This window comes from Pristis pectinata, chromosome 5 (genome assembly GCF_009764475.1).
Source record: "Pristis pectinata isolate sPriPec2 chromosome 5, sPriPec2.1.pri, whole genome shotgun sequence".
In the NCBI taxonomy this organism is placed as follows: Eukaryota; Metazoa; Chordata; class Chondrichthyes; order Rhinopristiformes; family Pristidae; genus Pristis; species Pristis pectinata.
Genome location: NC_067409.1, coordinates 44,539,443 through 44,553,128, shown reverse-complemented (window position 1 = coordinate 44,553,128; position 13,686 = coordinate 44,539,443). Strand labels below are relative to the sequence as shown.

Here is a 13,686-nt window from a genome sequence, read left to right as displayed (position 1 = left end):
GAGGCGACCAGAACTGGACACAGTACTCTAAGTGTGGTCTAACCAGAGTTTTGTAAAGCTGCATCATTACTTCGCGGCTCTTAAACTCGATCCCACGATTTATGAAATCTAACATCCCATAAGCTTTCTTAACTACCCTATCCACCTGTGAGGCAACTTTCAGTGATCTGTGGATATGAACCCCCAGATCCCTCTGCTCCTCTACACTGCCCAGAATCCTGCCATTTACCTTGTGTTCCACCTTGGAGTTTGTCCTTCCAAAGTCTACCACTTCACACTTCTCCAGATTGAACCCCATCTGCCACTTGTCAGCCCAGCTCTGCATCCTATCAATATCCTTCTGTAAGCTTCGACAGCCCTCCACACTATCCACAGCACCACCGATCTTTGTGTCATCTGCAAACTTGCTAACCCACCCTTTCACGCCCTCATCTAAGTCATTAATAAATATCACAAAAAGTAGAGGTCCCAGAACCGATCCTTGTGGGACACCACTAGTCACAGCCCTCCAATCCGAGTGCACTCCCTCCACCACAACCCTCTGCTTTCTACAGGCAAGCCAATTCTGAATCCACACGGCCAAGCTTCCCTGGATCCCTTGGCCGCTGACCTTCTGAAGAAGCCTACCATGTGGAACCTTGTCAAACGCCTTACTAAAATCCATGTAGACCACATCTACTGCACTACCCTCATCAATCTTCCTGGTCACCTCCTCAAAGAACCCTATCAGGCTTGTGAGGCAAGATCTTCCCTTCACAAATCCATGCTGGCTGTCCCTAATCAGTTCATGAATCTCTAAATGATCATAGATCCTATCTCTTAGAATCCTTCCTAGCAGCTTACCCACCAAAGATGTAAGGTACATCAAGGAAGATCAAAGGAAACCCTGGAGGATCAGTCAAAGTGCCCAATTGCAGCCACTTCAGTGTTCTACTCAGATGTTTTGTTTCAATTTTTGTTCCTATTGTAGCTATTACTCCTGAAATGTTGATCTCTCTGATGTTAAGCATCCATATTTGAATTGCTTTCTTTAACAACCTCAAAATGAATGGTTTCCATGTAATAACCTTATTGTGATATTGAATATTTAAATAGAGAACACTTATAACGGTACAATACCACCTCTGTGATTCATCATGCTATTACTTCATAGTCCTTTACAAGTCTCTTTCACTCACTTAAGAATATAGTGACTCTGCTTCAACAGTGATTTTACTCTAGCCTTCATATCAAGAGTGCCTCCCTACTCTCTCAATATGTCCTGCCAGAAAAAGTAAGGGTACAAAGTAATCTCAGCAGGACATAATATTCAGCAAGTGATCCTTATGCAAGTTATCAACAATATGTGACATGTCTCCACTTCAGTAACAATACCTTCATGGAAATCTGCTGCTTGGAGCAGCCACATTATTGAACTGATGTTCCAAATACCAGATTATTAACTGAATTTAAATTTTAAAGCTTCCATGGCAGAATTTGAACTCAGGCCTTTGAATCATGGTTAGTCTTCCACTATCACCATTCCCTTACTCATCTTGGTCTTAAGTGTACTCAAGAACTCAGCATCAGCAGTCCCTCGGAGTAAAGAATTCCATACTAGTATAATAATGATCACGAGTCCCATCTTGTGTAAGAATGTATTGTGCGACACTTGCCTGAACAGCTTCTGAAAATCTAAATCTATCTCATCAACTGGTTTACTCTAAGTATGCAGCTTGTCGCACTATGAAGAAAGCCCAGTTGGTTTGTCAAACATGAATTCTGAATGCCCTTAATAATAAATGTTTTCCTTTCTACTGATATCAAGGTAAGTGGCATATGGATTGTCTCTCTGTCTCTCTCCAGTGTTCAAATGAAGAATTATGATTGGTACCCTCTGCACCATAGGGAATTAATCTTGATAATTCTTGAAGATCAAAATAAAAACATTGGCTGTCTTCACAGCCACCTCTTAAAACCGGAGATCCATGGGATTTGTCGGCTATTAGTCCCATTAATTTCTGTATCTTTTTCTCATTAATTTTGGTTCTGCTTAGTTGGTTTAAGTTGTTGGTTTTGGAAAGGGGCCTTGAACTAATGAGAGAAAATTCACTACTCAAGATAAGGGCTAGTGATAACCAGACAACTAGGAAAATTAAATCAGACCTCTAATTTATTTATTATATATAATTAGTTGATTACATTTGTTTTGTTTTCTTTTGCAATAGTGAGGGATTAAAAGTGAACTGAAGTAAGAAAGCTTTGATTATAAATGTTACTTCGTATGTTTGCTTGCCATCTGTAAAATAAAGCAGCTTCATGATCTGCATTTCACTGAGTTTTCTCAAATAATATTCAATATACATCGGTTCATGATGCAGTCACAGAACTATGTCAATGGTAGGATCAACTAAGGAGGGTCAGGGAAAATAATAGACCAAAATAAAATTACCTCAACAAAATAACCAAATCTGCATCACATGACAGCTTTTCAAGACCAAGTGTTCCTTCTGTCCGAATATAATGGATTTTCTCCCTGAAATCAAAACGTATAGAAGTACAGAATTTTTGAAAGGAACTCAGTAGCTTATAGTTTAATAATTGCACGAGAAAGGCAAATATGACCTGGATCTATTCAGCTACATTTCTTTTCATAAACGGTTCAATATTTCCTCTCCATGAGAGGCAAACTGGTGTTACTAAACGAACCTCGCACATTAAAACTAATTTTCAAACATCTGAGCTATTAGCATGAAGCTCATTCTGAAGTAGATGATGTTGGAAATTCAGTAGTACAGTATGTATCAGAAATACATGCATGCACAAAGGTGGAGTACTGCCCATGTTTTGCCAAGGTGCAGAATGGTTTAAGCTTTCTATTTTCATGTGATTCCAGTGCATGTATAAATATGTTAATGAGCACAATATTCTATTAGGAGACCAGGTTACTATTAGTCATAATAATGGATTAATCCTTAATGTGTTCATATGACAGTGTTCAGTCTAATAGTCTAACAAGGGAAAGAAATCCGACAAAGGAAAAGTATATTGTTATAATAGTGAACAGAGAAGTATCATTCTATTACTATTTGTTTCTCTCACAAAAATAACTTCACCATTACATTTTTGCTAAAACATAGCTAGCAGAAATTAATGCTCACCATTTTCTGTATTTGATATTTTAATTAAAATAAACAAAACATTCCAGAGACACAAGACATTCTCCAGATGCTGGAATCTGAAGCAATACACAAAAAGTGCCAGAGGAATACAGCAGGTCAGGCAGCATCTATGGAGGGAAATAAACAGTCAACGTTTCCGCCGAGACTGGAAAGGAAGGACTGGAAAGGAAGAGGGCAGAAGCCAGAATAAGAAGGTGGGGGAGACAAATAAAACATTCCCTTCACTTGCTGAAGATGTTGTTGTGGAACATTCTCAAAGCTTTTTCTCATGCTTCTGTACTGCTCACAAGTGCCTATACTTCATTCTGGTTCAGAAAGATTATTTAACCTTGGCATTCATTCCACCTGGGTCTCATCTTACACTCACACAGATAGAAACTTTACCCCACCCTGCTCCTATCTAATCAGACCTGCAGGAGTGAGAGTGTCAATTCTTTATTTTGCACTTCTTAGCCTAGGATGTTGAGGTTAACTACAGAATATCCCGTTAATCAAGTTTAACACAGCACATGGATTGGACCTTCCCTGCTGATGCCATTCAATGTCATGCTTCAGAGATTGTATCTGGACTTTCTGGGCTCACTGTTAGATCAGGTGATGTATTAGCTCTTTGTAAAATTATACCAAAGTGCTAATATCTTTAATTTAAATGACAAAAAAGTACATTCTGCCTTCTGTCTTCAGCAATGGTCACCAAAGGTCAGGAGGTGTGGCTATCGAAGTTAATAAAAATTAATCAAATTACATTAAAAAAAACTCCTTGATATGCTTTCCACGTACTTTATATTCACAGTTCTCAAGTGGCCATCATGGATGACCTTGTCCATCCAACTCTAACTCATCATTCAGGTCAGTCGAGGCCACTGCAGCTGTTGGCTCGACTGACTGGTGTAAGCTTAGTTGAGTTTGTGGTTTACATCATAGGTGCTTATGGTGCTAATCTCATGTCTAGGTACAAGTGGTGACTGGCTCATAGAGAGGTCATCTGCCCTCAATAGGTCTTATTTTTAGTCCTGCTCTGTGTCTAATAGAATTTAAGTCATCTTACTGGTAGAGGAGATGCGAGTGTGTGGCTCTCATTGAACAAGTGAGATGACAGGCGAGGGGCAGGGGGGGGTGAGGGGGAACAATGGTGGGTGGTCGTAAAATCAGCATTGTTAATTCTTCAGTCAACATCTTTGACCGATTAAAAGTAACCATAAAACAAAGCTTCAAACAAATGTAAAGACTTTGGAAAGTGTGCAGAAGCGACTTAATGGAATACTTCCAGGGATGAATGACCTTTGGTTACATGAATACATTGGAAAAACTGGGTTGTTTGCCTTGGAATAGAGGAGATTGTGTGGGAGTCCAATAGAGATATTTAAAATCATGAAGGATCCACAGAAAAGATAGAGAGAAGCTGCTCCCATTGGTCAAAAGGTCTGGAACCAGAGGACGAGGAATGAGATTGATTGGCAAAAGAACTAATAGTGAGATGAAGAGAAACATAATTACTCAGTGAGTAAAGATCTGGAACACACTGTCAGGGGGAGACAGATTCCACTGTGGACTTTAGAAAAGAACAAGGCAAGTATGCAGCCAGGGAATGGAGCTGCTGATTACCCTTACAGTAAGCCAGCGCTGTCTCAATGGGCTGAATGGTCTCCTACCATCCTGTAACCTTCCTGCAATTCTGCAAAATTCACCGAATCAGACTTCAGAGCTTTTTGTATGTTTCAAACTAAAGAACAAATGGCAGGATCATGACCCTGTGATGGCAGGAAGAGATATCATCCATTTCTCAAGAGCGCTCTTAAAAATGAATGCAACATGTGGAGCTTGCAAGCAATCAGTGCAGTGGTGTTGTTGGATATTACTGTCAGTCCGTGAATTAAAAGAGTAGCATTTGGAGAGGAAAAAAAGATCAAATCAAACATAGGCTTTCTTTTGTTCTCTAAAGGACTGATAAATCATCCTTTCCCAATTTAACTCACACCACCTTTCAAAAGCATTCTTTTTATCCAGACCAACTGGTTGCGTTCCATTACCCTGCTTGGTGATTTACTTGCAGTACATTTTGTGAACTTTGATTCAATGTTTAACAATATCCTAAACTGAAACAGACATTCTGATCAAGTCTGTTATCATTCCATTTTGTTGTTGCTACCACTGCTTGGTTACATTTTTTATATATATAAAAAAAAGTATTGACAACAAGTATTAAATTTTATGGGCCCCAGGTCCCTTCTCAGCAAATGTAATGAGCAGCAACCCACACATTGTCCATTCTGCCACATGGTAGTGGGAGATTAGTATTTACTGCTGAGCTTTAAAATATCTACTTTGCAGCAGATATGAGGGAGTCCCATCTGTTTAAAAACTTGGTGGGAGCTGCTCCTTTGTTTGCCACCAACACCTCACTGGTAACCCAGTGAACACAAGTCAAAAGAGATTACCCCAAGTCTCTAAATTACAGTAGTGAAATAGGACCAGTTGCATAGGAATTCATGACCATAGTTATTAAGCTTCATGGCTTATTATTAAAGTGGGGATGAGCAAGTCTGTGGTGGGGTTCAAAACTGAAAGAACATCCTCAAATTATAAACAGTTTTTTCATCATGTTGGGATACACTTCAACGTCATTGATCACTTTGGTACTCAGGAACATTAATTCCCACGAGCCTAGTCTGACATTCAGTACAGGTCAGGAGCAGCCACCCTGAGCATCTTCTTAATAAGCCCCACAATTAAGACCAACTGCATAACAGACCCAGGGAGATCAACCAAGTACTGGCCAGGAATCAAAGTGCTGACCTTCCTCATCTGTAAAAGTTAGTCAACATTGTCGAAGTTTATTGAGCCACTGGAGAAATATATTTTTGTTAGATGCTGCCAAACAAAATCTTCAAAGTGCATTCAAAAGTTGAGGTATTTTCAATGAGAACTGTACTGACATTTTCCACTCTACTCTTACTATACCTTCTGCTTAGAGTTGTTCTTATTAAATGATCTTGTGAGGAATTGCGGTGCAGTTGACAAATTTTGTGCCTCGAACGATTGTGCTGAAATTCATCTTTCATCAGGGTCAATGTTCTGCAGGTCCCTGCAATTGTGTAAAGCTTCATGCAGTTCAAAAGTGGGGAAACAGTAAACCTCAAAAACTGGATGTTCACAGGAATGCGTTGTATTTAATGTATTTTATTATGTTATTAATCCAGAGGATTGGACTAGTAATAACTAAGGACAGGCTCAGCTTTGAAGTCCTGGCAGTCAAAATATCTGTGGCACAAGTGAAGCAAGGTCAACCTTGTTGTGTGACGTGCAAGAAGACAATCCTCAAGATCTAATGAACTATAGTAAGGAAGGACAATTAAAGGAAACAAGCTCAAAATCAGATCCTCACTTCCACAATGTAGTGAATTTAGCCCCTATCATGGCAGCTTGTGTTTTGTAAATTGGGCAAAATTATCAGTCAGTTCCACATACTGAAACAAAAGCAACCCATGAAATCAGTTGATGATATGTACATTTACCTGAGCGTGTGATTTCTGCCTAGGCTGGGCTGCCGCTCTTGAAGCATCTCAAAAATGTTTGACTGACGGAGGAAAGCTACAATCTTGTCATTGTACGCTGTAATTGGGGACGAAAATGACAAATGAGCATTCCAATCATTTTATACATCTGTTTATACGTTTGCTATTTTGTCAACATTTTTCCTGAAGGATATTGACTCCTGTTGGGGCACGATTTCACATGTACTGATAGCTCACACAAATCTTACCCAGGTGGCCATTTTCTAGTGATTGTCTGAATAGCAAATGTAGGCAGTTGATTCCTCAGTGGGGGAAGGGTGTTACATCAAGGTTCGATCTTGTTCTCACATACTACCTGTACACGATTATACATACCAGCAATAGTCACTGGACAGCAAAGCCTGACTAACCTTTCTCTTTTTAATTGCAGGTCTCTAGAAATCACCCTGGAATTCCCTGAATGAGATTAGTTAACCCAGAAGTGGTTGAGTGTTGAAACTGGACCTAACTTGATCTGTATGCCTCAGTTTAACCATGAGATGATGAAAGGTTTGCTCCTTATTAAGCTGAAGGCAAACCTGAAGATTTTTTGACCTATCAAAAACAGATGGAAAATACATGATCCAGCGTAACACCAAGTTTGTGGAGGATGGGGCATTTATTTCCTCCGTCATCACCGCCAATACTTTATCTTCCCTACACCTCCCATCAACAAATAACATCACCACCATCACTGCACCTTCCTCCCCACAACTCCAAACACCTAGGTTGGTTTAATTAAGCACATTGATTACTCCCCAATTAAATCAAATTTAAAAAAAATACTTCACATGCCTCAAAAACCTTTACTATCTTACCAAGCAAGCTCCACAAATGACACTGTGGAATTCCAGAACCTGAAGTGAGGGATTTAGTGCTTATATTTGGCAACAATATATTTAGAAAGCTCTTCCAAAATGAGAGTGCTCTTTCACAACTTGGTCTAAGCAGCACAACTGAATTTTATTGTAAAGCTCTGTGACACCATAAAGGAAATTTAAAAACTTCATCTTCTTACCCACAGGCACTGCATCTTGATGGTACTGATTGCGAATAGCTGCCACCAGAGTGTTGGTAGGTCTGGCTAACAGTGCAGATCCCCGGACTCGTGAAACATCAGAAGCCTATACAAATACATGAAATAATCTTTCAGTATCAGGACAGCAACTGAGTGACTATGATGACTGAGTACACTGCTACCCAATAGAAATTGGCAACAACCTGCAAGTATGAGTCCTACATTGGTGTTTTAAACCACGTGACATAATTTTAGTAGAGAATGTCTTGGTCATAACACATACTGTGCTAAAATATTTCTAATCTTTATATGAAGTTCCATCGTCACTAAATAGCCAAGTAGTACAGGTGGGAGGGTTCTGGAAAGGGGAATTGTATTAAGCTAAAGAGAAAGGACAAGGTGATGGTACAAAGTAAAGGAATGGATAATGATACCAGAGTCCATCAGGAAGGGATAGAGCTTAGACATAGGAGTGTACCTCTAATTCAAGTCAGAGCAAGGGAAAATTGAATGCATTCAAGATTCATTACAAGATAGATGGATTAATTGCACAAATAAAAATAAATGAGTACAATCTATCATTTGTTACAGAAATGTGATTTCTAAGTAACAAAGGATGTTAATTAATGTAATTCACAGAGTATTCACATATAATTCACCTGTAGAAGTTAGCGGTTACAGATACTTAACCTGAAGAAGAGATAGGCAAAATGGAAAGGAGGAATGATTGTTCTGATAATTAAGGATAAGATCAAGGCAGTAGAGAAAAACAAGTAGAATCAGTTTGGATGGAGTTAAGAAACAGCAAATTACAGAAAATGTTGTCCTCACCTACCACCCCATGAGTCTACGCATTCAACATATTGCCATCTCCAACTGGATCCCACCACCAGGCACATCTTCCCCTCACCTCCCCTCTCCACTTTCTGCAGGGATTGGTCTGTCCATGACTCCCTTGTCTGCTTGTCCCTCCCCACCGATCCCCCTCCAGGCACTTATACCTACAACTATGCTAAGTGTTACACCTGCCCCTACATCCTGGATCCACCTATCACCCGACAGCTCTTGCTCCACTCCTTCCCCCCTCCACCTCTTTATACTGGCTATCTCCCCTCTTCCTTTCCAGTCCTGATGCAGGGTCTCGACCCAAGACATCGACTGTCCCTCCATAGATGCTGCCTGACTTGCTGAATTCCTCCAGCTCCTTTGTGTAGCTCTAGATTTCCAGCATCTGCATCTCTTGTGTCTCTAAATATTGGTGGGAGTTATCTACAGGGCCCCAAGCAGTAGTGGCAATGAAGGCAAACTAGGAGCAGGAGCAACCCCTCAAGACTTCTCTGCTATTTATTAAGATCATAGCTGATCAAATTTAACCTCAATCCTGCATTCCTGTCCGCCCATTGTAACATCCACCACCCCAGCCTCTGCACTTGCTTATCAAAAATCTATTCAAAGACTTTGCTTACTCTGCCCTTTGAGGAAGGGAGTTCCAAAGACTCTCGGATCAGAAAATGACAGAAAAAATTTTGCTCATCCCTCTCTTAACTGGATGACTACATGTATGTAAGCAGTGACCCTTAAGCTCCAGACTCTCCCACAAGAGGAAACATCCTTTCCACATCCAGCCAGTCAAGACCCCACAGGATCTTGTATATTTCAATCAAGTCACATCTCACTCTTCTAAACTCCAGTGGACACCATCCCTAGTCTGTCCAACCTTTCCTTATGAAAGGATCCATCCATTCCAAGAATCTGTCTTGTAAACCTTCTCCAAACCGCTTCCAATGTTTTATCATCTTTCCTTAAGTAAGGAGGCCAATGCTGCATACACTGCTGCAGATATGGTCTCACCAATGCACTACCTCCTTACTTTTGTATTCAATTCCCCTAGCAATAACTGATAATTTTGTTACCTTTCTTAATTACTTGCAAAACCTTCAATAGTAGCCTTTAGTGAATCATGCACCATGGCACCAAGATCCCTCTGCATCTCAGAGCTCTGCAATGGCTCTCCCCTTAGATTATACATTTCCTTTTAATTTTCCCTGCCAAGATGGACAATTTTGCATGGTGCATTGGGACTTTCAGAAGCCCCTTGATAAGATGCCAGAAAATAATCTATGAATTTTGTACATAGCATTGGGAGTAATAGACTGCCATGGATTGGGGATTGGTTATGGTCAGAAAAAGAAAGGGTAGGAATAAGCAGACTGTCTTTGGGTTGGGAGGATTTGAGCAGTGAGATTACACAGGAATCAATGATGAATCATTGACCAATGATCAACCAGTAGATACCAGAATCTGAGCAATTCTATCAATCAAAACCAAACATGATGTTTTACTATTCAGATAGCATTTATCAGCCAATATAACTGCCTCATTCACGATCTATGTCAATGATTTGGATACGAGAATCAAGTGCAACATATCTATGTATTTTGATGATAGAAAGCTGGGTGCTGTGGGTTGTGAGGAAAATGCAGAGAGGCTTCAAGGGATAAAAATATGCTACGTGATGAGGTGAGGACACATCAGATGGAATATAATGTGAAAAGATGTGAGGTCACCCACAATGGTAGAAAAATAAAATAGAAACGTGGAATAATTTCCAAATGATAAGAGATTAGAAAGTATTGGACCTGGATATCATCTTATACAAAGTACTGAAAATTAATATAGAGCTATAGCAAGCAATTAGGAAGCCAAACAGTACATAAGCCTTCATTGCAAGAGGATATGTGTATAATAGTACAGAGCCCTTGCAGTAATTAAATGGCCCTGGTAAGACTGCACCTATAATATTGAGCAGAAGTCTGATCTTCCTAACTGGAAAAATATATATCTGTGATAGAGGGAGTGCAGCAAAGATTCACAAGGGCAGTTCCTTAGATGACTATCTTGTTGTATGAAGCAGACTGGCCAATACACTCTTGAGTTTAGAAGGAGACACAATGTCACACAAAACAAATGTCACACAGGAACCACAAAACTCTTACAGGGTTTGACAGGACAAATGCTGGGATGATGTTTCCCCTGGCTGGGATGTCTTAAATCAGAAGTCACACTTTTAAAATAAGAGTTGGCCATTCAGAAAGGTGAAAAGAAATTTCTTCACCCAGACGGTCGAGAGGGTTCTGGAGGTTCAGAACCTGAATATATTCAAGACAGGATTGATAGATTTTTGGATATTAAGGGAATCAAGGGAAATGGTGTCAGTACAGTAAAGTGGCGCTGAGGTACAATGATGATCTTACTGAATGGTGCGACAGGCATGAGGCTGAATAAGAACATAAAAAATAGCAGGACTAGGCCATTCAGTCCCTTGAGCTTTTTCTGCCATTCAACAAGATCAACAATATTCTCTGCACTAACTCCATATCCCCTGATTTCTCTAATATCCCAAAATCTAACAATCTCAGTTTTGAATTCAATTCATGGCTGAATGTTAATAGCCCTCCATGCAAGAGTGTTTCAAAAATTCACCACTCTGAGTGAAGAAATTTCTCCTCATTTCAGTCCCAAATGGCCTATTCCTTATTTTGAAACTATTTTGTATTGAGATTTGAAAATGATTAATACAGGTCTGATGTCCAAAATCTGGCACTCTTGAGACCAAGACCATGCCAAATTTCAGATATTGGACAATGTAAAAATAAAGCAAAAAAAGAGATATTTTTTGTATTTACCAAACACTCTTCTTGTTATCCTCTTCCAAGTCAGGTCAGGTGCTTCAGGTTGGTATGGGTTGACAGCACAGTCACAAGGCCTGGCATGCCAATGTATTCCAAATAGCAGAGAATTATTGGCAGTTGGACTTCCAGAAACATCTGGTTCTGGCATCATTTATGTTTATGGACAGCCAGGCTTTGGACATTAGACCTGAACGTTGCCTTGTGCCACACCTAACCAAACTATACATTTAGACATTGAGCTAATTTTTAAAATTTGCCATTCATTTCCATAGAGAAGAAACAGAAGTTAATTTTATTTCAATAGAACTGCTTCATTACAGTCTCATTCCAAGGGTCTCTCTCTTTCCTCATTATAAATCCTTGCAGATTCAGCTTATTATTTTATACAATGTAGCAATGAAATAGAAAAATTCAACAGACCGGCCAATGAGTGGAGGGTCATCTGGTCTGTGAGGCTTGGCACCATTCATGCCAGCGCACGTGAAATCAACTGTTGTTAGGGAACCTTTGCTTATGGTTTTGCTACTTGTGGATTACATGTACAATACGAACTGGAGCAGACTGGTCCCCACAAGCTATCCTCCATAGTATTGTTCTGGTCTAGGTTGTGCTAAACACCTTAATAGATCACAGTTAAATGCATATAACTTTGCTCCTACAAACTGATTATAAGTCCAGTACACACTTACCTCCCCTGCACTGTAACTGCGCAAACGCTGCAAGTGCTGCCTATGCGTTAAATGGTTCGGCAAACGCCCATTCTGCAGTGGAAGCCTAGGATCGATAAACGTCGTCGCACGACTGTTGTGATCAACAAAAAATGACTGGAAAGGACAACGTTTCCATTAGGAGGTGATACTCTTCATTAACAAACTACCCCATATTAATTCAGGTGTTGTGTAATATTAATATATACATAATATTTTAAGTACAATTAGTCAAATGTACATTTTTTCTTAAGTATTCTTGTGATGATGGAATATAGGATATAGAGCAAAGAAAAAAAACACACAAGATGCTTGAAACTGAAAACTGAGTGATGTTATTGTTTGGTGAAGGTATAATGGAACTCCTCTTTTGATTAAGCCAATGGAGGAATTAACATGTTAGAAATATATTAGAATTATATATAATTAAATTACAACATCGAAATAGGCCACTTGTCTTGACAGACTTGTGTCAGTTTATGCTCCACATAAACTCCCTCTCACTTTATCTAACTCTTTTAGCATATGCTTCAGTTTTTTTTCCTCCCTCATGTATTTATCCAGCTTAATCAAAGACAGGGCATGGACCCATGAGAATCTAAGGACCCTTGATCTATTTTCCCCAAGCATTTAAAAAAAATGAAAGATGGCCATATTCAAGCATGCAAAATTAACTAGGGTCTCCACCACTCCATTTATACACTTTGCCCACAAGTAGGGCAGGGCAGGCGTGGTAGTGTAGCAGTTAGCGTAACGCTATTACAGTGCCAGTGACCCGGGTTCAATTCCGGCCACTGTTTGTAAGGAGTTTGTACGGTTTCCCTGCATCTGCGTGGGTTTCCTCCAGGTGCTCCGGTTTCCTCCCACATTGCAAAGACGTACAGGTTAGGAAGTTGTGGGCATGCTATGTTCACACTGGAAGCGTGGCGACACTTGCGGGCTGCCCCCAGAACACTCTACGCAGAAGATGTATTTCACTGTGTGTTTCGATGTACATGTGACTAATAAAGAAATCTTATCTTATCCTTCTTATTCATGGGCTAGAATTTACAAACAGCTTCAAGTTACCCTCTCTTGTTGCTAGTTTTGGAATAAAATTCAAATTTACCTGGAATAAGCTGGATTACATTGTGATATATGTTGTGATGGAGAGCCTGGAGAATACCTTGCTGCATGTTGAAACACTTTTCAGTGCAGTAAAGGGATCATGTGTGATTAGTGTGGGTGTATAGTGATTGGTGATAACACAAGCACTGTCCAGAAGAGTGTGGAAAAACACATTGACATTTCTGACTTAGACAAGCTGGCAAACATCATGTACCTTTCCAAATATTTTTGCCACTCAAAAATGACTAATACTATTGAAATCACTAAACTAGGACAAAATCATGCCCCTAACAAGAGCCAGCCTTTCTTGTCTTGCACATTTTCCTTTTAACCAAAAATAATTAAATAAAGAATCTGGCAATGGGTTGTTGGAGTTGTCCAGAGAGAATAAAAAGTCAAGTCACTTTATCTGCTTTTACGTTTGCTCTATCAGCCTTTCCTTATAAA

At 39.7% G+C, this 13,686-nt stretch overlaps 1 protein-coding gene across 1 annotated transcript in view; it reads right to left on the bottom strand.

Annotated features, from left to right (window-relative positions):
- LOC127570344 (E3 ubiquitin-protein ligase HECW1-like) overlaps positions 1-13,686 on the bottom strand; it is a 315,832-nt gene that overhangs the window by 65,085 nt on the left and 237,061 nt on the right. Inside the window, 4 exon segments of the mRNA XM_052015802.1 lie at positions 2,432-2,515; positions 6,677-6,773; positions 7,734-7,839; positions 12,115-12,249. Coding sequence (XP_051871762.1) covers positions 2,432-2,515; positions 6,677-6,773; positions 7,734-7,839; positions 12,115-12,249 — 422 coding nt within the window.